The 25,414-nt window shown below is 49.5% G+C and overlaps 2 protein-coding genes across 2 annotated transcripts in view; both read right to left on the bottom strand.

Moving 5' to 3' along the window:
* Positions 1-23,548, bottom strand: part of LOC126571518 (uncharacterized) — a 63,178-nt gene extending 39,630 nt beyond the window's left edge. Inside the window, exons 1-2 of the mRNA XM_050230107.1 lie at positions 23,350-23,548; positions 7,016-7,524 (exon numbers count right to left, since the gene is read on the bottom strand). Of these exons, the coding sequence (XP_050086064.1) occupies positions 7,016-7,396 (381 nt within the window). The 5' untranslated portion in view covers positions 7,397-7,524; positions 23,350-23,548. The remainder of the gene's footprint in view (positions 1-7,015; positions 7,525-23,349) is intronic.
* LOC126573490 (homeobox protein Nkx-6.1-like) lies at positions 9,340-12,621 on the bottom strand. Its single transcript, XM_050233693.1, has 3 exons — positions 12,603-12,621; positions 11,743-12,234; positions 9,340-9,434 (listed from the first exon to the last, which is right to left on the bottom strand). The coding sequence occupies exons 1-3, from the start codon at positions 12,619-12,621 to the stop codon at positions 9,340-9,342; spliced, it is 606 nt and encodes a 201-aa protein (XP_050089650.1).
* Positions 23,549-25,414: the final 1,866 nt, after the last annotated feature.

Here is a 25,414-nt window from a genome sequence, read left to right as displayed (position 1 = left end):
TGGGCGTGTCTCGCGAAGGCTGAAGCGAAGTGAGTGGCCTGACAACTCCATCCTAGCGGTTTCTGATTTAAATAGGGAAGAGAAAACCCCGGGAGCGGACCGAAGGGGTTGAGGATGCACCACTAATCACTTCCTGCTCATTACGCATCCGATCCGGTGATGATGATGATGCTGATGATGGTGATGCCAAGAGCTTGCGGCCCAGCTCACTGCGGATCTTCATGCTCGAGGATCGAGGATCGACATTCCGGTGTTACATTCCGGTTCGTTCAAGGTTCAAGAATTTCGACGATCCCGGGGCTGGCCGCCTAGCGTGACTCACGCAACTCAGAAGACAGAAATAGCACCCTTGGATCCTCTCTTTTACGCTCTATTTTTCTGTCTAGCGCTTGTGGTCATGGAAGTCTGTGTCCCTTCATCGTTTTGGAATTTGGGTGGCATTAAACCGTTTTTTTCCTCTCTTTTTCCCTTTCTTTCCCTCTTTCTCTCTTTCTTTGTTCCTTCTTAATGAGCGGAGAGCCCTTTAGATTCCCACCTTAACAGGTGGTGTGTCAATAAGTCTTTGACCGACACACATTTATTATCCTTACAATTTTTCGACACTACCAACCGTTAAACAATTCCTGTAAAATTTTCAAGTCACTCTGTTTATAATTTCCCAACTTACTGATGTTGAAGTGACGCTACTGCTGTGTTGAAGGGGAGGGGACTTCGGTATTTTCTGGCCAAAAATAGGCCCGTTTTTGACGATTTTGCCAACGAACCATTCAACTTTAGTTCTTCAAATAATTGGCATATTAAACAACAACTTTTGAAGAATATTTGGTATTGTTTTGAGCAAACATTCGTTGAAAAATTATATATATATTATAGACCTCTTCCCTCGGTTGTGTGTCTATGCTGCGAGCATTATTTGCTTTCAAGAGAAGCACCCGTTCACTACACTGCTTCACTGATTCATTTATACCTGCATTCTTCCTCTCTCTCTCTCTCTTTATCTCTCTCTCTCTCTCTCTCTCTCTCTCTCTCTCTATCGGCGGAAACAAACCATTGGCGGCGGCACCATCCTGTCCTTCTTTTGGCCTCGAGGCGCGCCAAAGTGTCCCTGAGATTAAAAATCGATTTCCGTACCGACATTCTCTCTCGTTCTCTCTCTCTCTCTCTCTCTCTCTCTCTCTCTCTCTTTATGCGAAGCAAGGATTTGTTTGGCAGTCGTGCGAAAACGGAAACCGGATATCCACGCGCTATCCCGGAAGTCGCCATCCAGCAATTACGCCCGAGTGCAGCGTGAGCGTCACTGTTTATGTGTTCCTCGCAGTCACAGAGGAAAACACCATTAAACCATTAAACAAATTGCGCCATTGAGAACGGACCCTGGTGTTGGTTTGATTTTCTACCAAGCCACAACCGGCTTTCGGAAAGGGGAAAAGGGTTTTTGAGATTAACTTTGTATTGTTTTTTTTTGTTTAACTTCTTAATTTCCCTGCCAGCCACCAGTACCACCCTTTTTTTTCTCTGGGTCTTCTTCTTCTTCTTCTTCTTCTGCCGTTAATTGCCGATGGTAAAGAGCGATGAAATGCGTGCGAACGAACGAACAGATCGAACAAAATCTAGCGACGAACGCAAGAGAAAACCACGACGCCAACGACGACGACGAAAACCCAAGGTGTCCGTCCGTCCGTCAAGATCCGACGACAACTCAGCGAGGCCGAGACAACCCACAGAGATCGACGGGGTGGGGGGGTTTCTAGTTTTATATGCGTGTTTATTTTTTTTTTCTTGTAATTTTTCTTTTCTCCTGAGAACGAACATCTCCGACCCGCGGGCCGGCCGGCCGGCCCAGGGTCAAAGAAGCTTCTGTGAGATGTGGGCGACGCGTCACGCGCTACTCCCTCCCACCAAAAGAATGATCTGCGTGACGGTGGTTATGTTTCTTTTTCTCTCTCGCTCTGTTTTTTTTTGTGCCGCGCGCGCGGCTGTCTAAGAGTGTGGGTGGCGTCTTCCCTCGTGGCACACACAGGGCCACATAATCGGTTTAAGGCTGGGCTATTAGTCGGATTGCGTCCGAAAACTAACACCCGGGTCCCGTCTCGTATTCGTTTTATTTTATTTTTTTGTCCGCGTTAATAATTCCGGAGACCAAGAGATCGAAAGGAGCATCGCAGGAGCAGACAAACACGAAAAGATTCACCACCTTTTTACCATTATTTCTTCAATCTCCTTCAACCCCAACTCACATTGACACTGAGCGGGGATGGGGGGGGCTGTCTGTGGTTCACCATCAGGATCGCAAACCCGCCCCGGGCCCTGTGGTGGAAAAGCACCACAAGCAGGGGAAGCTGCTGCTGCTGCTGCTGCTGGACATTTGCCAGCGGAAGCACCTTCTTTTTCGCCCCCCTAAGACGTATCATTTAATGTAGAAAATGAGAAAAGAGGAAGGAGAAGAAGAAAATGCCGGAACATCGCGAGGGAATCCGAATCCCAGGGAGCCAGGGAGCCAGGGTGAGAGGGAGGGAGCGAGGGGAAGGTGGACGTCAACACGCATCGGTGACTCGAGTGGGAAAAAGTCCCTCGACCGTGGCTAATATATGCTGCGCGACCGCCTGGCTTCACTTTCTTCGCTTCGCCGATCGCGGACGATCATCGGAGCGGGAGTAGTGGGGGGGGGGGGGGGGGGTGGGATATGTCAGATCAAGCCGTACAAACACACTTGCCGGAATATATGCTGGAATAATGGTAAACCCCTGTTACTGTTGGAGTTTTCCGACGTTTGCTAATGATGCTACGCCAGCTAATCCTGATGAAACACCAATTTATGCTGCAACGCGACACATAATATACAGGGCAATACACGCAATGGGCGGCCGTACAACTTATTATTTTTTATAACTTAGTTGTTTATCGATTTTTTTGCTCAACTAAAACCATTTAGTTTTCTAAATCGAAAGAACAATTACATCAATCGAAGCATTGCCCATCGCTGGCCACTACTTTTTACCACATTTTGGGCAATTTTCGACTTCCATTGTTCCATCTTTTTGGAAGCATTTTAGGCAAGAGCACCCTTTTATTCGATACTTTCATTTAAAGAATGAGACGCGCCGGTAGCCAAACCTTGTTTTAAACAACCAAACAAGTAATATTCCGAAAGAACAATGTCTGGTGAATAGAGCGGGCGGACTAACACATTCAATCCAATGTTTTGTAAATAGTTTTTTAATCGGTTTTTGCAACAAATGGCCTAGCGTTATGATATCGGTAATTAAGCTTTTTGCCACTTTCTGCCCAGAGCTCGTTTTAAATGGATCAATTCTTGCTGATAACGTTCTCCATCAACAATTGCAACAGTTTCCGGATGTTCTTGGTGCACAACAAGCGTCAAAACTGGATCTTTTCGTTGTGTGTCTGTAACGTTATAAGCTCCGCTTCTAAACCTTTGAACCCAGCTTTTGCAATTTTTTCTAGTCTTGGCATATTCACCATAAGCTTGAATCAACAAACGATCAATTTTAGCAGATGTTTTCTTTAAATGGAAAATTGGTTTTTTATACTGGACCGCAAAATGGATTTTTCAGACCCAAAACTCGACATTTTCAACTCAAGAAAAAAATAGTTTATACCTAATATTATAGGCAACCAAGTATTGCGTTTTAAAGGCATTTAGTTGTGCTTTCAAACGACATAACAAAGAAAGCTGCGAAGCTGCCCCAAACGAAATGGCGTCACTTTGAATTTGAATCAAAAGAATAAAAGTCACAGACAGCAAGCGCAAATCCAGGAACGCTCGCGAGAGGTTAAACGCCACCAAGCAGATGCGCCACACATCTTCAACGCGCGGAACACGATGCGTTGCACCTGCTGCAGCACCAGCTGCGCCCCCATCCCAAGGCATCCACAATGGCGGACGTCGCACAGAAAGGGGTACTGGAGCCAAAAGCCTGGCCATGCTGCTGTTGTTCGTTGTAAATATGATTGATATTCGATGTACAACACGAAACAACTAATGTTTTCTAACAACAATTGCTGCACATGGCAGCAATAAAATGTTGTTTTTGTGATGAATCTCTTACTTCTCAAAATATCTGTAGCCTTTCTTCGGAGTCGCCCCTTTCAAGCGTTTGCCTTACCGATAAAATGAAATTCACTCTAGATTGCAATCCTTTTTGGAACAGTTGTTTTAGTATCCTGACACAAATATCGTCAAGAAGCAGGCTGGAGAGTAGAAGCAAATACAGCAATTATTCGAAAAGAACTGAAAAACCCATATTGCACTGAAAAAAGCATCGAAAAATCGGTAAAGAGGAAGCCGGGAGGAATCATTTCGACTTGTTTTTCTATTCTAGAGACTTTACTCTTTCAAATCCTATCTGATTTTTTGCCGGGCATTGCCCAGGGCTTTTGAGAAAACGATTGTAATTGGAATCATCACTTTTCCATGTGATTTTGTGAAGGTTCAGTTTTGATAAAAAGCTGTAATTATTTATAAAACTTCAAACCATGGAGAGCACTGCAAAATATTCCACTTACTTCGTACATATTCGAGCATAATCGTGCATGTAATAATTGTACGAGTTCTCTATGGTCTGTTATGTGTAGTATATTTTTAAATTATTTGCAAAGCCAAATTTTAAAGCACAAAAAACATCAAATGCTCCGGGAGTTTTGGCCACCTTTTGGCCTCCAATACTCTTCTGTGCGTCGGCGAGCAACCGGCGATTTATTTGCAAAAAAAAATTAAAGGCTTTGCCCTTGCAAAACCTCGCGCGCAGAGCGGTACGGCATTAGGCGGAAGGAAACAAACACAGGCAGCTTTTGTTCCCCCCCCCCCTCCCTTCCCCCCCGCCCTTCGGAGGAGACTCTCGATATCATCATCATCCCAGCTTACAGCTGCGCATCATAACCATCATCATCATCATCATCACGGTGGAACGCACATGCGGTCGTTGATTACAGCGCGATTCGATCACGTTTGCGATGCGCGCCCCATGTGTTTAAGTGCATGCGTGTAACTGTGTGTGTGTATGGGGTGCACTGCAAGCACCTGCCATGCCATGGACCTGGACACCTGGGCCCCCCCCCCCCACCAAAAAGCCCAGCCCCACAAATTGACGCGCCATCCGTTTTGAGCCATCGATTCGTCGCCCGGTTCCGCTTGCCAAAAAAAAGGGGAGGGGGGGGGGGTGGGGGGCGGCGATGCACCGGCACTGGCACTGGCAGCTGTTGTTGTTTGCTGCTGCTGCTGCTGCTGCCGGGTGTAGCCGGGTTTTTGTTTTTCGGACAGGCAGCCGAAGCACGTGCGCCGAAGCTACATCCCGACGAAAATCACACGCATGAGGGGGAGGGGAGGAGGAAACGGGAAAATGTAGTGTAATGACAGTGATGGGTTCCGGGCACGCACACCATTAACCGCGCCTGTCCCATGTGCATCACGCACTTGTAGCACTTTGTAGCAGCAAGAGGGCGATCTGCATTGAGGGGGGGGGGGGGGGGGGTTGAGGGGTGGGCAGGGTTAGAAGGAACCACGGAAATATCGATGTCGTGTCGGAAACATGTTTATGCTACACCAGGCACCATTCGGATCAAGCCCGCACCCCCGAAAAACGACAAAAGAGACTTGGCAGGCAGAATCGTGGCTGGCGACGAACCCGGCGCTGCCCGGGAACGTGAACAAAGGGGTGGTGGGGAAAGGGGATTATCCATTATTCAAGGCACGATCATCCGTCACAGACAACAAAAAAAGAAAAAAAAAAAAACCGGCGACGTGCCGAACGCAGTCGAATCGAAGTTGAAATGCGCAGCAAGTGTAGGGGGATGTTTGGGGAAGGGGTTGCGGGTACGGGGATGCACCGTGATCGGGCCGCGGAATGGCCGGACCGGAGGACCTTTAACTGTGGCTTGCAGGCTGCTCGATTCGGTAGCACCCTTAACCCTTTCCCTCTGCACCCCCGCCCCTCTCTCTCTCTTTCTCTCTTTTTTTTTATCGTCCCCAACTTCCCGGCGTGGCGTGTTGATCGTGAGCAGTAAAACACACAACACATGTTTCATGGCACCACAACAACAACAACAACAACTATACTTGCCCACTTATACATGCCCGATAATTAGGAGCCCCTTTTTAAGGTAAGTTTTAACTAAAAATCAGATGGAACCCTGAACCACCACCGAGGACCGCACGAGCCCGATGACCAACCGGGGCGAAGGGTGACCACCCCCTCCCCGGGCGGAGGAAGCGTGGGTGATGACGCAAGCGGGCCACCAGGAGGCAGCAGGGCGCGTTCGCGAAATGCGGAATGCAAATGCATCAATGTCAGCGCCGTCGCCTGGCAGCGACCGGATGCAGCGGAGGGGGGGGGGGGGTCGTGGCACCCCGCCTTTCGCAACCCTTCTTCTCGTGGGCTCGTTGACAGAGTGGAAGGGATGGGAGGAAGGGGGGGGGGGGGGTGGGGGGGGGTTACATTGGCTTCTGTGGCATGGAACTTCTTCGCCTCCACAACGAGAGAGAGAAAAAAAAGTGTCGAGTGGTGCGATGGGGCTAGAGAGGGGGGGGGGGGGTGCGAGTTGTATTATTATTTAATTACGCGATCGTGGGAATCCGTGCCACGGTTCGCTGACGCCACCAGAAGCTGTGTGGGTGGGATGGGTGGGACGAGGATGGAGAGAGAGAGGATAAAAAAAGAAGAAAAAGCAAAAACCACACCCCGGGATGAACGGGGGGGGGGGGGGGGGACGGTGTGCTCAACGAAACGGAACGGTGCTAGCCAGGGTACTTTGGCCAGGGCTTGTGTGTCTTCCTTTCCGATTTTCTCCCTTTCCCTGAAGCCCCAACTAAAGGACTGCTGCTTCCGATGGGAAGTGCCCAGCCCGGGGCCGGGGTGGTGCATTGCTCGTAGCAGAATGCGCTCGCCACGTACGTGGCACCCGCCTTGCTCATCCCCTCACAGAGAGCAACTAGCAAGAGCTACAAAAGTGATCAAAAAAAAAAAAACAAAAAAACAGGCAAAGAGGCAACACCTACCTGTACGGCACAGTTGAGGAAACAGTTGTTCTGCCCCGGACCATTCAGCAGTCCTTTGGCCTGCGAGCCGAACGATACCGGGCGCTGTTGCTGTTGCTGATGATGAGCGATGATGGTTTGTTGCTGCACCAACGCTTGCTGCCGTCCGATGAGCGATGGCACTGATCGACTGATGGTGCTGGTGCTGCTACTACTATTGTTGCTGCCATACGGACGGCTACCACCGGCCAGTCCGGATTGGTGGGCTGGTGTCAAGCCAAGCCCTGCCACAGCCATCAGATTCAGCCTGCCGCTATTGCTGCTGCTGCTGCTGGTGCTGATGGTGGCCGTGGCCGTACCATTAAACGCCCCTGCCGATGATGGCGTCGTCGATGACGCCATCCTTACGATCGCGGATCGATTGCGTCCGCTGGTGTCCTTCGCGTACGTGCACTTTTTTTCGCTCTCTCTCTCTCTACACTATCTCGTCGCTTTTCGCTCGCTTGCACTGCTCATCGCATGGCTTGGTCCTGGAAAAAAAGCCGCCCCCGCGAAAAAGGGATGGTGGAAAACAGAGGAAGAAATAAACAAATAATCAGAATAATTTAAAAGAAAAAACAGAAGAAGAAATAAAAAAATAATTCGAATAACATAAACAGCAAAAGGAAATGAAACGGAACAGACAACGAATCGGAAGTGAGAAATAAATAAGAAGGATACGAGTACGGGAACGAACGAAAAAAAAAAAACAACACCATAAAATCATTCATGTGCAAAAAGGAAAAAAACAAAAAGATCACACAGCGAGTAAAGGGGAGTGTGCAGAAGAGCGACCAGAGAGCGAGAGAGAATCCACGAGAATTCCCCAGAATGTGGCCAGAACGACACCGGTCGAGGAGTCGCCGGCCGGGCTGACACGGGCTGGTTTAGAAATAGAAAGACGCCGGTGCCGGTTGTTAGATGCCGTGTTAGTCGTTAGCCGATCCCGCTCGGTTATCTGGCGAGATGTTTTCTTTCAATCTACAGCAGGATATCACACCATCCCCAAAAAACCGGGACGGCACGTAACAGGAAAGCAGTAAGTAGAGCCGTTTGACACGTTTCGTTGGTTTTGCTGTTTACGTTGTTATGATATTTTCTTTCTCTCTCTCTCTCTCTCTCTCTCTCTCTCTCTCTCTCTCTCTCTCTCTCTCTCTGTGGTCTCTTGCGCTTGCGCCGAGAACCACAACAACGGAAAAAAATCATTCCCCAAATCATGAGATCGGCTTTCGTTTGGTTTTTTTTCGGGGCCACCCCGCTTTTTGATAGGCGCACCATCGGTGCACCGAATTCTTCTGCGAAACTCCTCGAAATGTGTCCTTAAAACCACCTGTGTCCACCTGTCTGCCTGCCAGAACAACAACAAAGAAAACAAAAAAAAAAAACCAAAAGAACGTTCGATCGATCGTTAGTCACCTTTCGGGGTTTTCTTCGTTCATACGACGGGCGTACTGATAACGCAGCTTGCTGCGCACTGATTTCGTGGGCGAGGGAAGAGTGCGTACGATGGGGGGAGCCACAAAACCCGCCTCAAAGACACATCTTCTCTCTCTCTCTCTCTCTCGCTCCTTCTCTCTATTTTCGATGATAAAACGAACGCTTACCGGGGGGTGGTGTACCGGTTTTAGTATGACTACTTCTACTTCTACTATTATTACTACTACCAGGTAAGACACCCTGACTAAATCTGGCTAAAATGGTGAGCCGGCTTTGAGCCGTTGGTTTGCCTTTTCTCTTTTCTTCTTCTCCTTTTTATACATAACACACTACACTCGATTCGAGTGGCGAGCCGCGATTCGATAGCATTAAAGATCCTGACTACTCCGCTGTTTTCCTGCATCACATTCAACATAAATAACCACCATAGTGTAAGGTAAGGTTTGTATATGTAATGTCTTAGGCATTTTAAAAAAAACAGGGGTTAGGCATAGAAAATGTAACAAAAACCTTCACACCACGACTGTAACTTGCATTGTATTATTTACAAAAGCGTACAGGAGCATATTGCTCCACAAGCTTTCGAAACGAACAAAAGAAATACACAATAGAAGTCAAACACACACCGGGGTGTAATGCATATGAAACTGTGCTTTTTTGATTTGCGAAAACTAAACGCTTGTGCTTGTGGAAAATGGAGAAATAATTATTCTCCAAGGTAATGGCCAATCGTTAGCTACACATTTTAAATTTTATCTTGGGCAATTGCTTGGATGCCTTGCCAGAAAAAAAAACCGATGTTAAATTAATAATAATTGCACACCGATTATGTTTAACGGATTTAACAAAATAAACCACTTGGACTGACTTCAAAGCTCCATTTGGTGCAGATATCGCTTTAGAAGGAAAAAGTCGGTTTCATATGCATCGACACCTGGCATTAGATTGTTCGCTTTCAGTGTGGCTTTAAATGTGAAACCGCAATTGGGTAAAAAGCACAAATCTTGCAAAAACAAAGGGCCCCTTTCAAACTCTATAGCCTTTCAAATGGCTGATCGTCTCATATCGTATGAAAGAGTAGCAACAAGTTAGCCTTTTCTCTGGACGAGTCATCATTCGCTAGTGAGCAGTGTGTCTACTTCACGGTCACGGAGACGATCAGATTTATTTGTCCGAGACAAACGTCAACAAACAATTTCCAACCCAATAGAACCGATTGAACGATCGAAACGGAGAAGTCGCTTGTGGGTGTTTTTTTGAAAGGAAAGGGCCAAAATCTACCGCAACATTCACTTCACTTCCAAGGGACATGTAAAAACGAACCCAAAGTGAATGAAAAACTGTTCATGTGATCTGCGACAAGACACATATTTAAAACGAACAAAACAAAAAAACAAAAGCAACCGCGTTGCGTCGAAAGCGTTGCATGTTTTTTTTTTTGTTATGCCTAACCCCTGTATGTATATTAATATATTTCCTTGCTGGATTGTTGCTTTTTCTTCTTCTTCTTCGTCGTCGTCGTCGTGTTTTGCTTCTTCTAATGCCTTTTTGCAGTTCGTTAATTAACACGTATTACAGTATTATCACAATGCGTCACAAGAATGCGTTCGCCTCGCCGAATCAAGGCGCCCTGCCAGGTGTACATCCTGGTCTCTGGCTTGTCTCTTGTCACAAACGGCGTCTGCATCGGTTGTGCAACGCTACCTACCACCACTACTACTACTACTACTACTACTACTACGGCTACGACTACGCTTACGTCTAGGATCGTTTCAATTGTTTCAATTCTATCGTTTCTGCTTTTGATTAACTTTTCTCTCTCTCTGTCTCTCTCTCTCTCTCTCTCTCTCTCTCGTTCATTTCCTTTCCACTCCTTCCTATCTTATTTAATTAAAAAAAAACCACTGCTTCAATCAATCTTATTGTGTTCCTGTACTCTTTTCACCACACATCCACCTGGTGGTGTCACCTCCATTCCGCTCCATTCTTCCATCCCCCCCCCCCCCACCCCACAAAGCTTCCCGCTCGAGCTCACGGACCAGGTTTAGTCGACCGACCCGCTTCGCCCCTCACAGCACCCTCGGTTGCGGCAGTGGAAGCATCAGCAGCAGCAGCTCGGGCTACCAGCGATGACGGTGACGATGATGATGATGATGATGATGACGGTGGTGCTACTGCGGGTGGTGAAGTTGTTTTGGAGCAAGCCAGCGATTCGAGGCGGCGAAACAGCGGATGGTGTTGTTGCTGGTGTTGCTGTTGTTGTTGTTGTTGATGATGATGATGATGATGATGGTTGTTTGCCGGCACCAGTTCTTGGTGTCCGTGCTGGTGGTGTGGTAGCTGGCCAGGCGATACACCGGGTGACCCCCGGCCGGCCGGAAGTTGGTTGTGATGAAACAGTTGCTGGGAGGAATGATGTTGTTGTTGTTGTTGTTGTTGTTGTTGCTGGTGCTGGTGCTGGTGCGAGTGTGACTGAATGGTGGCTGTTCCTGCTGCTGATTGTAGATGACCGGAGGACGAGAGCATGGCAAGGTGGTGCGATAGCCCGGACACAACTTCCGACGGTAGGGCAAGATCGCTCCCCATCGGTGGCGGGGGGGTGGGTGGTGGAAGGACGAGCGATGAGGTGACGACAGCACCGGACGGGGAAGTCGTCGAGGAGCAGGGAGAGGAAGAGGAGGACATGGTGATCGGTGCGGCCAGGTGGTGCAACGCATGATGATGATGATGGGGATGGGGATGGTGATGGGGATGGGGATGGGGATGGGGGTGAGAAAGGGGATGCGAGGGTGAAGCGCCATGCTGGTGATGGGCAGAATGATGATGGGGATGGGGATGATGATGGGGATGATGCAGGGGATGATGCAGGGGATGATGGGGTGGTAGCGGCGGCTGGTGCGAGGACGAGCTCGATGAACAGGACGGGGAAGGCGAACAGGACGAGATGGACACGGAGGACGAGGGATGGTGGTGGTGGTGGTGGTGCAGAATCGGCAGCATGGCTGCCGCTGCTGCTGCCGCTGCCGCTGCCGCCGCCGACGAGATTGAGGATTATTCCAGCCGCGTTATGTAGTGGCCACCCTGCTGCTGTTGTTGCTGTTGTTGGACTGCTTGTTGTTGTTGTTGTTGTTGTTGCTGACTTCCGTTGGTTCCACTGGCACCACCACCACCAGATCCACCCCCGGTGGGGTTTGGGCCACCCGCCTCCAGCTCCCCAAGCGTGTTTTGGTTGTTGTTTGCCGTCGTGCTGCTGGTGCTGCTGCTGCTGGCACCGGTAACGACGACGCCGGGATTGACCGCGATCGCACCGCTGCTGGTGATGATGCTGGTGGGTAGGTGGCGCGGTGGGACGGGCGGTAGCCCAGCGGCGGCGACTGCCGCTGCCGCTGCCACCGCACTCGGTGGTGTCATCTGGGACAGGTCGGTCATGCTGATCGATTGGCTGTAGGCGGCGGCGGACGCCGCGGCAGCCGCTGCGGCCGCCGCCGATGCCGCCGAGTGCGTGTTGAGGTCCATCGGTTGTACGGCCGACGGGGAACTGCACGGTAACCGATGGTGGAAGGAGTAAGGCATGCTGAGCGAGTGCAGCGAGTCCGACAGCAAGTACTGGTAGTTGTCCCGTGGTGCCTGTGACGTCATCAGGCCGGCCGCACCGGCCGCCGTGTTGGTGAGCGCACCACTGTAACAGTCCGGGACGGAGCCGGCCGCCCCGTACGGGTTGTCGTACTCCGACTGGTAGAGTTTGGCGGCGGCCGCTGCTGCCGCTGCCGCAGCCGCCACCGACGAGGACGGCGAAGGGGAACAGAGCACGGAAGACGATGAACCACCCCCGGTTGCTCCCCCCGGGCCACCGCTGCCCCCACCACTGCTGCCACCTCCTCCTCCTCCTCCTCCTCCTCCTCCTCCGGGTATGCTGCCACCACCACCACCACCACCGATGACACCGCCACAACCGCCACCGGGACCGCCCGGTCCACCGATCAGGCCGGTCCCACCGACGCCGCTCCCTCCTAGGCCGCTTCCCACGCCCCCACCGCCTCCTCCGCCTCCCACATGGCTAATGAGACGCTTCTGCGAGCGCAGCTTCTCCTCGCGGCGCCACTTTGCCCGTCGATTAGAAAACCAAACCTACGGTTTGGCGTCGTTGTCATCGTTTTCATCGGTGTTAGTTGGTTTGGATGGAGTGCAGAAGAGTTAGTGAGCCAAGCACAAGACGAAGAAGAAGAAGAAGAAGAAGAAGAAGAAGAAGAAGCAAAAGTGATTAGTGTTAGTAGCGCCCGATCACAAACTCCCATCACCAGCCACTCTCTCTCTCTCTCGTTCTACTCTACTACTTCTACAGGGTTACTGGCATGAATGTGTTACCGATTCAAAACACTATAACTTTTTTGTTTGAAAAGAATTTTGTATTGATTCCCAAGACGAAATTGTTTTAAAATAATTAAATTTTCCGAAACTATTCGCCTTAGCTCGATGTGGCCACCCTTTGGCTCGACTAGAGACTTCTAACGGCCCCGAGAAAAAAAAAAACAAGTTGATGCTGCACAAATGTGATCTTGCGATATTTTCGGGCCCAAAAAAATGGCCCGCTTTTGACGATTTTTTGTGACGTAACCATTTAACTTTAATATTTTAAGTAAATGGCATATTGAACACCAACTTATGAAGAATATTTGGTATAGTTTTGAGCAAACCTTTCATTGACAAACTAATCCGTGGCATCTAATTTTGGTAGGCACGTCTTCGGAGAACAGAATGTTTGGAAAACTCGCCACGTGTCGTGCACTGCGCAACAACTCCTTTGCTCGTTCCGCACCGAACCTCTTCGCTTGCTGCGTTGTAAGATTGTCTGCCGTTTTTGGAAGTTGTAAGGCTCAACCCATGACTTCGGTTTTTTTCATTATTGTGCGTTGCATAGGATCGAGCGAAATGTTCTTATCTTTTGCGAGGTCTTTTTTATGGACTGCGAGGCGCAGTTTATTTCGTTGAATTGTGGCCTTCACTTTCCGAAACCATTTCTGGCGATATTGCGCGTTTGTTTCGGTCCACTTCCGTAGCGTTTTGTAGTGCTATCAGGTACCATTGTATCGATTTATGGAGCGATACACAATCATTTTGTTCATTTTAAGGCGACTGAGCTCACGAATTATAGCTGAAGGTTGTGATTTTCCAGCCAAATAAATGCCATAACAGCTGATAGGTTTGAATTACATCACGATAAAAAAAATCTACAAAACATAAATGCAAATGGTTTTGGTAGCTTGTAAACAATCTATTAAACTATAATTAAAACAATTTTGGCGTCGATATTACGAGGAGTTTAAAAGATACAGCAGTGTGAATTTGGTAACACTTCATATCAGTAACTCTGTACTTCTTTATATCTCTCTCCCCCACAAACTACTTCTACCGTGTGGGCTCCCCTCTTCCCCCTTTAAAAATCCCTTTATGCGGTTAGTAGTGAAATGGTTATGTGCGTGCGCGCGCAAGCTAGAGCCGGTAAATGGTATTGAGCTAAAGAGTTATTCCCCCCCAGAAAAAAAACACACACATTAGTTAGTTAGTTAGTAGCTGTGTAAGAGGAAGAGAAGAGAAGAGAAGAAATGTGGGTACGTGTTGGTTAGTGATTAACGAGTGCTACTTGTTCCACGCCCGAGTCCTTGGTGCCATGGCTGCCCTTCCGTACCGTACCGTAGTCCTTCCTTGTGTGTTATTTTTTGTGTCTTCGGGTTATGGGTGATTGTGGAAAGGTGGGTTATGGGTTGCTACCATCGTTGTGGCCGCCTGCAAATACGCAAAATAGGATCCGAAAACAACAACTATGCGGTTTTTTTTTTTGTTTTTAAAAAAGAAACAAAGAAAGAGAGAAAGAGAGAAGGAGAGAGAGAGAGAGAGAGAGAAAGAGAGAAAAACGAGAATGATGACCGGAGCGAACGTAACGCGTCTGTCAACACCGTAAATCCAGGAACACACGCGCTGCGGTGAGGAAAGCGGGATGGATGCGACATCACGATCAACAGGAAGCCACCGCTGTATGGGGAAGGCGCACGGGCGGAGAGGATGGAGAGCAGTAGAAACGCGACACGGGCAAACAAATAAACGCACGGAAAATACTCACAAATCACACAGGCGGAGGAGCACGACGCGTTATGATTTATCACACATTTCAATCACTGTTTCAACACCCCCCCCCTCCCCCCCCCCACCCTTTTGATCGGTTTTTCACCGTCAGTCACGCTTCTGCGGTCGGGGCACCACAAGAAATCACTCAACCAGTGTGCCAGGTGGCCAGGGGTGGAGAGGAGGGCTAGTGAGTTAATTTGAAGGATCTCTCCCCCCCCCACCCCCCAAAAAAAAGGGCCCAAAAGGCGCGCACTTGAAGTTGCCGGAACGAATTCAAAATTCAATTTGCTCACTGGCCACCACGTCGCCCAAAAAAAAAAAAATAAACCATCACCTTGACGCCGGGCCCCCCCGTTACCTCACCTGCCCCACCCCCTAAAAAGACCCCCACTGGAAGATCCTAACCAAATTAATCAACTCCACGATGGCAACGTCAACGATCAGCCGAGGCGAGCATGCGGGCGCCTGCTCCAGCATGACAGTTTCGAGGAGGGTTTAAGGGGGTTGGTGGTGGAAATGTGCTTAGTGCGCTACTCGCGCTGAACTGGTGCTGCTGACTGGCTGACTGACTGGCTGGCTGGCTGGCTGGCTGGCTAGCTGCAACCCCCCCCCCGCAAAACAGAAAGGGAGCCGCCTGCTGCGCACGCTCGCCGAATGAGCGCTGCCCATCGGCTTGGAAACACGGGCCATCTTTACATCCTTGCTCTCTCCCTCTCTCTCTCTTTCTCTCTCTCTCTTCGCATTCCCGGAGATACCGGGGAGAGGCCAGAGATTCGCATCCGGGAGGCAGATGAAAAGGATAATCGAGGAAGCACCAATCGCAATCAAGCGTGAAATACACACCGTGACACCCTTCTCGCCCGTGTGTGAACACGGGGAACAATCGGGGGACACGGTACCGGGCATCCGGAGGTCCTTTTTTGATGCAAAGTGACCTTGACCGAGCGCCTGGACGCTCGCTGGTTTGCCGGTCCTGGCCAATGGGGTCCTAGCCAGGGCCACGTCCGGGGGGGGGGGGGGGGGGGGGGGGGTGAGTTCTCGCGGAGATGGCGCCAGTTTGTCATGTCTGCTAGATCTCGGGCGCTATTGCTACACAATTGAAAGGGGGGCTTCTGTAATTAATTTTTGTTTAGTGACACATGCTTTTACCATTTTTCCCTGCAAGCTGATCCTTTCAAGCGTATTGTGTAAAAGTTTTGGGCCAATCGAAGTACAACTGACAAAGATATTAATCATAATGCAGCTCGCTACTTTGAAGAGCGTTCCCCCAAAATCAACGTTTTCAAAGTCGGTGCCCAGCGTAAAAACCACTGTACCGATTGGTTTGAAATTTTAAATGCATAATCTGTACACTCTTTGCCAAGTGTACCCGTCGAGATTTTATTAAAATTGTTGATACTTTGTTTTAAACAAATCGCCAAAAATTGTGTTTCTAGGAAAAACGACACAAAGCATCCCTTTGTCAACTTCAAAAATCTGCCCACAATCTGAAAATTGGAAATTCAACAAAAAACTCTCCGGGGCTACCTAGATAAACTTATAATCTTTCAAACGAATATCGATTTGCACATTTCTGATCACCCATCACCCAGTTACGATATGATGAGCACCGTAAAAAGTAACTTTTCGAAGACGCTCCTTCATAAATTTGATGCCATGGATGAAGTCGTCAATAAATCTTTCCCAAAATATAACCAAATATTCTTCTAGATATGCAGTTTAATGTCATGTACACTTGAAAGATTATAACTGAATGGCTGTGTCACAAAAAATCCTCAAAAATGATTCTTTTTTTTCCAGAAATTACCGAAAACCTTAAAGCATCACAAGAAAGCATGGTTCTGCACGGCCGACGACACTGACTGACAAGAAGCTTCAAAGGATGTGCGATTAGCTGCGATTGGCCGTTAGATCGGTGCCCAACTGGCCAAACAGTTAGTTAAATAAATGGCAGAAAGTCAGGAAGTCCCTGCCACTGATTTCGAAGCAGCAGGCAAGGACACGAGGAGATCATTCAGACGAAAAGTGTGATACCGAACTGATTGCGAACCCTCGCTACGTTCATTTCAGGGGCCAACTTTAAACGTAGGATGTATTGTAAACAACGTTAATGCAAACAACGGAGGAGGAATTAATTGAAAAGACACAGAAAGGGTTAAAATTTGTCGAAATTAGCGTGTAACTTGCAGAATCCTGCTCGGAATGGCGTCAAATTTTTGTGCAAATAAACTGATAAACTCTCTTCCCACATGTACTTTACAGAACTCAACTATCTGTCATAGTTTACTTTTTATCACCATTCAAATGTTGTCTCTTTTTTTTTTCTAATGCATACACAAAAAAAAACAATAAAGAGAGAAGCGATCGAAGGACCCCCGCCGCATCTCACCTCGCATCGCGTTCAACGGTGGCGAATGTGGTCGCAAGGCGATATGGCACACTCACCCCCCCCTCCCCCCTACCCCTCATTTGTGGCCTCATTTTGCGCCGAGCCGAGAAAGTGACCACCGCGCGATCGCGATCGATTCGGTCGAGGCTCTGGAATCTACGACGACGACGATGACGACGTGCCAGCTAGGAATGTCGATGGCGCGACCGCAAAACGGGAATCCGAGAGATCGACACAAATACGATTTCGGCGGCGGCTTCGAGGGGTTCCAAAAGAAGGCGCGCGCGCGCGCGAAGCAAGCGCCTATTGATGAATTCCTCTTTCTCTGTCTGACTGTCTGTCTCTCCCTTAATCAACCACCCTCCAAGAAGATGGTAAAAGAGAAAATAAAAGAAAGATGAGACAGAGAGAGAGAGAGAGAGAGAGAGAGAGAGAAACCGAAAGAGACCCCCAAAAACCGCCTCTGCCCAGCATCATCCCAGCGAGGCCAGCGGAATGCGTGCACGCCCGAAAGGGTCCAAGGCGCTACGCACGGCGCTACTACGCCCCATGGTCACCACCTAGAAGCCCATCACGACTGTCTGCTGCTGCCGCTACTGAAATGGTGAACGATTTTTCGGCCGGATGGGAAAGGCGCGAGGCGCGAGGTCAAGGATCCTGTGCTCTGTGCTCTTGACATGACAGCGAGCGGCATTCACTCATCGAACTAGATGCCGCAGATTGTTTGCCACGCCACGGTTCGCTGCACGGTTGGCATTGGCCGGAAGAGATATATTTTCGAAGCAATAGCAGCACTGTCGCTGCGTTGAAAGACACAAATCGCACGCACGCACGCACGCACGGGGTGCTAGGAAGGGGTGGGCACACGAAATTGTGATTGCTGTATTGCTGCAAATTGAAATCACATGTCGTCATCTCTATTACAACCAACCAAAAACAGCAAACCCCTCCGGAACGGTGGTGGGGCACAGGGTAAAGGGGGAGACGACACACCATTCTACCATTCCAAACCTCTCAACCACATGCACATGGAGGGGTGGCAATACTTTCAATTATCGCAACAGAATAGAACAGAATCGCTGGGGGGGTGGGGACGAGTGCAAAAGAAGGGCCGGAAAATGTAATGCTTCTTCCTCTCCCTCCCTCTCCCTCTCTCTCTCTCTCTCTCTCTCTCTCAGAGTCTCGAGATAAGTAGAGTAGCCCTGGCCAGCAGCAGAAACCTCGCGCCAGATTCTAGCGAAACGGCCAACGGAAAATCAAACCCCGAGTGGCCGAGGGGTTGGCCGCACCCTACGCGGCTGCACCCCCTTGCCGGTAGGGTGGGCACGTGCACAAGGGTGCGCGCTATATCGCGTCGCACCCCATGCGACGACAATGACGATGTCAATGATGATGATGCTGCAGCGATGGGGTGGGGAATTGGACAGAACAACCCCCTTTTCTTCTAATAAGGTCCCGGCCACATTCGTCGCCTTCGGTTTTTTTTTTCCTGCTGTGGTGATGTGAGGAAAGGTACTAGAGGGATCATAAACGCGATGCAATGCGGCAATCGCTGGCCTGGGAACAATATTGCAGACGGCAGGGGCATAACAATTCCTTATCAGATTCCGTGGCCCCCAACAACAACAAAAAAAAATTAAAAAATAAAAAGGTTGCCGCATCCCTTCGCTACCGGGGGTTGTAAAGCAATAGGCAACACAATGCAAAATATAAAGGTCACCGGCAAATTGTAGAGCAATTGTGATCGGACATTGTGGCCCTACTTGTCGCCAAACAGAGAGAGAGAGAGAGAGAGAGAGAGAGAGAGAGAGAGGCGAAAAGGAAATGGGGGGTGGTTTGCAAAAGGGGCTTGCTTATTCCCCCATTTAGAAGCTTCTAGTACCACGAGTGCCTTCCAAATGGTTCTCATATGTGCGGAGTGCAGTATAGGGGTGCGGGTGTGGGCACACTACATCCGCCATTGATGCGTGACGCGCCTGCCGGCGGCTATGGTAACCGGTGAAGCGAACGGTTAAGCCTGCCCGGCTGGAAGTAATCCACAGCGGGCCCGGGCCCGGGCCCAGCCACAGGGCACTCACAGGGTGCCCCAGCATCTCACAGCGATGGCGCTGCTTGTGGAACGTTTTTGGGAGTCCTGGAACGAACGGGCCTTCGGGGCCACTACTGCACACACCCTTCCCCCTTTTTTCTCTCTCTCTCTCTCTCTCTCTCGAGATCCGCACTTCCCAAAGACCGGGATCGGGGTCAATCGGGGTCGCAAGGAAAATGGGAAGGAAAAAAAAACTAAAAAGGGAATGATGAAAATGTCAGTTTTCGCGCCCTAGCTCACACCTAGCGCTACCGTTTATCCTACAGCACGTAGAGCGCGCTAAAAATCGATAAATTTCCAATCACGCCTCGGTGCATCTCGCTCGCGACTGCGCACAGCCGGCACAGTTCCGTGCCCACTGGCACGGAACTAATCCAGGAAAATCTTCCACATCCTGGTGACGGGCGCTGGGGGCGGCGTGGGATGCAGGCAGCGCAGCGAGAGAGCGCACGTGAACGAGACCGCGAGTGACCAGGCCAGCCTGGCTTGGCTTGCTATCGATTTTTGAGTGCCACAAAAGAGATCCATGCGGGGCCACCAGGCAACCCTCGCTTATCCTTTTTCCTCGCTGAACTGGACCACCGTGACCGCGCAAGCGAAAAGCGAAAATGACTTCCGGGTGCATCACGCCCCGCGGGGCGGTGAATAAGACACAAACGGACGGTTTCTGGGGTGCTAAACACCGGCCACAGTGTGTCTGGTTGTCAGGAAACCGGATTTTTGCGCAGTTAACCCGCAACACCCGGGACCGTTTGGCTGGCAGGCCGCGCTGTAGTGCAGGAAACAGCAGTGGATCGAATGGGCATCCCGTCGATTCCTTCGATTCTGACCCGCTCGGAAGCGGCAGCAGCCGAAAACAACTCTTGTGAAAACACTCGGCATGAACTGTATGAACTTATGGATGAAATATCAATGGCAACTGCGACGAATATGAAAATTAAAGGGGTACCAAAACCACGACTCAGCTTAGCAGACGACTAGAGTTATTTATTTATCCTTTTTTTGATTTACAAATAAAGCCTAGCTGTTGGATATGAATTAGATACCTCCTCTGCCGGTGATAACAGTTATCAGAGACACTCGCCAAGCAGAGCCACGGCTCTAGCAAGGATCACTGGAGGGCGGGAAGGAAAGTAAAGGATGCCACGAACCACCAAACGGACTTGGGTGTCAAACGCGCGAGTTAAGGGGGGGACTTCGGTATTTTCGGACCTAACAAAGGCCCGTTTTTGACGATTTTTTGTGACGTAACCATTCAACATTATTTTTTCAAATGAATGGCATATTAAACACCAACTTTTGAAGAATATCTGGTACTGTTTTGAGCAACATTCAGTGAAATCTTAATCAGTGGCATCCAAATTTTGTTAGTCGTGTTAGTCGTCGCAAACGGTACTTTTTACGGTGCCCATTTGTTCATAAAAAAGTATTAACAATTTTCATGAAATCTCAACGAGCCTACCAAGCAAAGAACGTACAAAGTGTGTGTTAAAAATTTCAAATCGATCGGCCCAGTAGTTTCTACGGTACTGGATGGACACCGGACTTTGAAAATGCATGATGCATGAGGTGCGATTTTTTACAAAAATCTCTGTATCTTTGTCAGTTGTGCTTCGATTGGCCCAAAACTTTTACACAATACCCTTGAAAGGATTAGCGTTCAGCGAAAAATGTTAAAAACATGTGTTGCAAAGCAAAATTAAATACCGAAGCCCCCCGTCAACAGTCGTTTTTCGAGCTTCTCTAATTTTCTTAAATTGTTCTCCAATGATTTGTGCATGTTGTGCAATGTCCGGCCAACGACGCGGACACAAATAAAACCAGAAATTCTGGAAAAAAAACTATTGCTAAATATTACAGATGCACACCATGTTCAAGAAGTGCGTTTGCATTTGTTTGATTGCAGTTGAGGAAATCGCAACAAGCATCTCATAATTTCATTCTCATTGAACCAGTCGTTTTTGAGAGACAAACACTGGGAATAATAGGGCCCCCTATTGCTCCCACCCCCTCTACATCACCAGCACCATCAAGGAATCCCTTTCGTTTGCGTAAGTGTGCAGAATGTTAGAGAATGTTTAGTGGGCTCGTGGGTCCGTTTTTAAGGGTCCATCACACCGGAAAGAGTGTCTGGGTCAATTAATCAACGCGCGCGAAGGGGATGCCGCGAAGATATTGGAAAAGAGGCGGGTGGGGTACCAATTCGTACCTCCCCCAAACACATTATTTGCCAGCAACCAAAACACGCACAACACGTGATGTCAACCACACAATGGACGGCAGGCGGTTTGGTCGCTTCGACCCCCCCCCCCCCCCCCCCCAACCCGAGGGCCGTGGCTGAACCTTCTAGAGGCTCTCTAAAAAAAAAAGAAAAAAACAATTTCGCGACAAAGTCCCTCGGTGTCGGAGTACGTGGTTTTCTTTTGTTGTTTTCCAAAGCACAGCACCGCGCGGTGTGAGGGTAGGGTGGGCAAGGGGACACCTGTTGCGCAACCCTTTCCTTCGAGACTCGCCATCCATCGAGCGCTATACATCAGCAGCAGCACGTTCGATTCGGTTGACGATTAGGCTCGCAACAGGAGGGTTGCGGAGCGGGGGGGGGGGGCGTGCAAGATTAGCCGTTAATGAGGACCAGTGTAGGGGTGTGTGCGTACAGAATGGCGCCTACAATACAGTCACCACATGGTGGCTCACGGTGCTGGAAGCTGGAAACGGTTCCCAAGCAGTAAAAGCGTCTGGGAAACAGACAAGTACGCATAGCAGCAGTGTACTCGAGTGGTTCTCGCTGCCTCCGTTGACAAACTTTGCTACCAAACGCGTGGTGGAGCGCGTGCGATTGTGAAATCCCACACTCCGATATAAAAAAAAAATACAAAAAAGTAAACAAAACCGCGTACGTGTGCCTGTGTTTTGGTGGTGTGGAGGCGTACTGGCGGCCCCAAACTCGTCCCAAGAGCGTCTCTTTAACTCTTTCGAACAGTGTCTGTTGACGGCCACAACCACAGGCTTACGACAGGCACCGGGAGATATCTGTTTCAGTGACTCAACAGCCTCAAGAACAAGAGTGCTGCTGATATCATTTGCACAGTCTTCTCAAGTACAGTGTGTACCATAAAAAAATGAGAAAATCCTCTATCGAAGTTTCAAGCCATTTTTTGTAGGTTTTCTACTGTTTTTAAAAATATTTAAACTGGCGCTATATTTCATTGTTTATCAAAAAAACAAACAAAATGAGTGGGTTTTGTCGGCCTGCGTTCTCAATTTATTTCTCCAAGCGGTTGCGAATTACGAAAACACCCTGCGGTAACATCAGGTTTCCAACTAAGAAGACCAGGGTTTTTGGTGATAAACGATTGCAAGCGAACCAACCGTGTAATGGTGTGACGATTCACAGGTCCCGTGGCCGAACAAGCTTGAACTTTAGTTTTATGTTCTCTGAAATATCTTTTTGTCTTTAGGGGCGATTTGAGCCTCTATTCGTGCAGGAATTCCTTTGCTGGATCAATCGTGAAAAGATTCTCATCAGAGAACACAACAAACGGTTTCTTCGCCTTCAAAACTGACAACAAATGCATCGATCGTTCATATGAAAGGTGTTTTATCCTTTCAACTATTAAATTACACGCTTCACCCTAGCTCTAGAGGTTGCTTTTAGGTCATCGTTGGCCAACCGATTCAGGTAGGATCTTCAAATATTGGTCTCTTTTGCAAGCTTTCGTATGGATCGCACTTTTGCTATCTCCGATCCTTTTTCAGTGCGCTCAGATCGTTGCCGACCTGCTACCGTGTTTCCTAGACCTTGGCCCTTCATGAATAGAACGTTTAAGTCCTGCCAATGCCAAAAAACAATGCCAAGATTCCATACGAGAACCGCTACCATTTCTTTGTGGAGATTTTTCTTGCGCGCGAAGCAAACTCGCGACACCAGTCGCCTTGGAGTACATTTTTCCGAACAAACATCTTTTGCACGAGCGCTTTTTATACATCATTTGATAGATATGAGTCTCAGGAATACACCAGTACCCCATAATGCTATATTGGTGTTGAAAACAAATATTCAAAACAGAGCAATGAAACCCTTCTAATTTTTTGTTATGGTACACCCTCTAGGGTTCAGCTTTGGTACTTAGATTCAACCAGCGTTCCAGGGTATACCAGGACTCCAGGGAGGAGGGGGGGGGGGGAGAAACTCCTCGAACAGGAAACAGGGACCGAAACGCGCCGAATCGAGTGCCAACGTGGCGGCCAGATACTAGCATTTACTGTTCGGCTACTTACTTGTATTTCCGGATCACCCTCGCTGCTGATCTCTCTTCCGCGTTTGATGGACGTGTAGTACGTTCGAAGACACCCGGCGGCCCCCTGCGCGGGATGCGGGCAACGGGGGTTGATCGTTGATCGTTCTAGGAGCGGCCTCTAGGTGAGTTGATTGCACTTTTCACACATTTTCACATACCTTTCCATCACCGGTGACTGGTTTTGCGGTCTGGGGGGGGGGGGGGGGGGGGGGGGGGGCTGAGAGGGGGATGGTCAGTTCAACCCCCGAATGGAGCCCCCAAAAGTGTCTTTTTTTATATTATCCCGTCTCCTTTAAGGCCTATCAGCAAATTGGGAACAGCGGGCGTTAGTTAGTTCCGAAAGGGGGTGCGCCGTGAGGGGTTGATGTCTTTGGTGGTTTGGGCTTTGCACCCCCTGTAAAGAAAGAAAGAAAGAAAAAGAGACGGTGGAAGAGAGAGGGAGAGGCAAAACTGTCTCTGTGTGTCACCTGTAGCAGGGGTAGCCGCGGCAGGGTGCACCCCGTGCACCATACCACCCCTTGCAACCCCTGTTGTGGACTCGCGCCAGCACACGGCATGGCGCCGTTGACACAGATTGCCACTCTCTCTCTCTCGCTCTCTCTCTCTCTCTCTCTCTCTCTCTCTCTCTCCATCTCTCTCTCCCTCTCTCTCTCTCTCGTTCTTTAAACCACATGATAAGAAAAAGTGAACCCCATCCCCTTCCCAACCCCCATTCATCCCCTTAAAAGCGGAAAACGGAGGCACACTTTCGGCTTTCCGAGGCCGCACCCCGCCCCCCGGTTTCACCCCCGTCGGCGTCGGCATGCGTGTGCGAGAGAGGATCGCCCACCGATTGATCGTTTCATGCGTTGATTGAAGTGAATGGAGATCGTCCATTCCCGGTCCGTCCTCGGTTGCTCGCTGGCCTGCTTGGATGCTGGATGGATCAACATAGGTAACGGTGTTGATGGTGGTGGTGGTGGTGGTGGTGGTGGTGGTGAGTGTACGCACGATCACCTCTACCGCACCAACCGCAAGCGACACAGACACAAACAAACACACCTGAAAGCACATTTCAGGTAGCAGCATAAACCAACGTCGATCACCTTCGAACCCAGGTATGATGCTGCTGCTGCTGCTCTGGCACGCACAACACGATTCTGGCACGCACGAAAAACGGGTCACATACACACTAAGCACACGCACAGACGCACGGTACAAAAAAGTACACCGCTTGAAAAAATAAAACCGATTCCGAGCCGGTAGTTGGTTGATTCGGTGCGAGATCGCTTTTCCGCGCGACAATTCCAAACGGAACGGAAAACGGGACGGAAAAATCGGAGAGCACGGGGCGCACGCGGCGATGTTGCGTCTTCGGCGGCCGCTCGTGAAGAAATCGCTCGAAGAAGTATACACACGTCGCGACGTCGAACGACGCGAGTCTCGCGCTGCTCGCTCGTGTCCGTGTGCTGCCAGCATCCGCACGAACTGCAGCCGATGGTTGGCCGAAGGTTTTGTGCGAGGCTGAGCATATAGAAAGCCGCTTTAACGGGCGGCGGCGTCTTAACGGCCGTGAGCGAAGGTGGAAGAGAGAGAGAGAGAGAGAGAGAGAGAGAAAAGCGGAAAGAGACTGTGGAAAAGAGAGAGAGAGACAGAAGAGAGAGAGAGAGAGAGAGGTTTCTCAAAAAGGGTTAACGGCGTTCAGCAAAAGGTTGTCGTACAGCATCATCATCGCCGTAGGCCGCGGCTGATCGTCGATCGTAGCATGCTACAAGCCACCTATCCAGGCCACGGCTTGGAAGTTATATCGCCCTGGTAGTAGTAGCTGTAGCTGCGTGGCTTCGCTGCGCGATCGAAAGACGGACCCACGACGGACCGAATACGGCCCAACGGTGCCGTTTCTCGCTAGCTGCTCGGTCTCTCTTTCGTTTTCTCTCTTTCCGCGCGCCCTCTTTCGAATGTACTACCTTAGTTTGTGGCGTCATCTGAGGGCCGCTTGGTGGTGGAATGATGAAAAGTATACCAAAGGAAGCGCCAGGCGAGGGTAGGAACCTCAAGGAGAATTT

This window comes from Anopheles aquasalis, chromosome X, assembly GCF_943734665.1.
Source record: "Anopheles aquasalis chromosome X, idAnoAquaMG_Q_19, whole genome shotgun sequence".
NCBI classification, from domain to species: domain Eukaryota; kingdom Metazoa; phylum Arthropoda; class Insecta; order Diptera; family Culicidae; genus Anopheles; species Anopheles aquasalis.
This window is presented reverse-complemented; position numbering and strand designations above follow the sequence as displayed.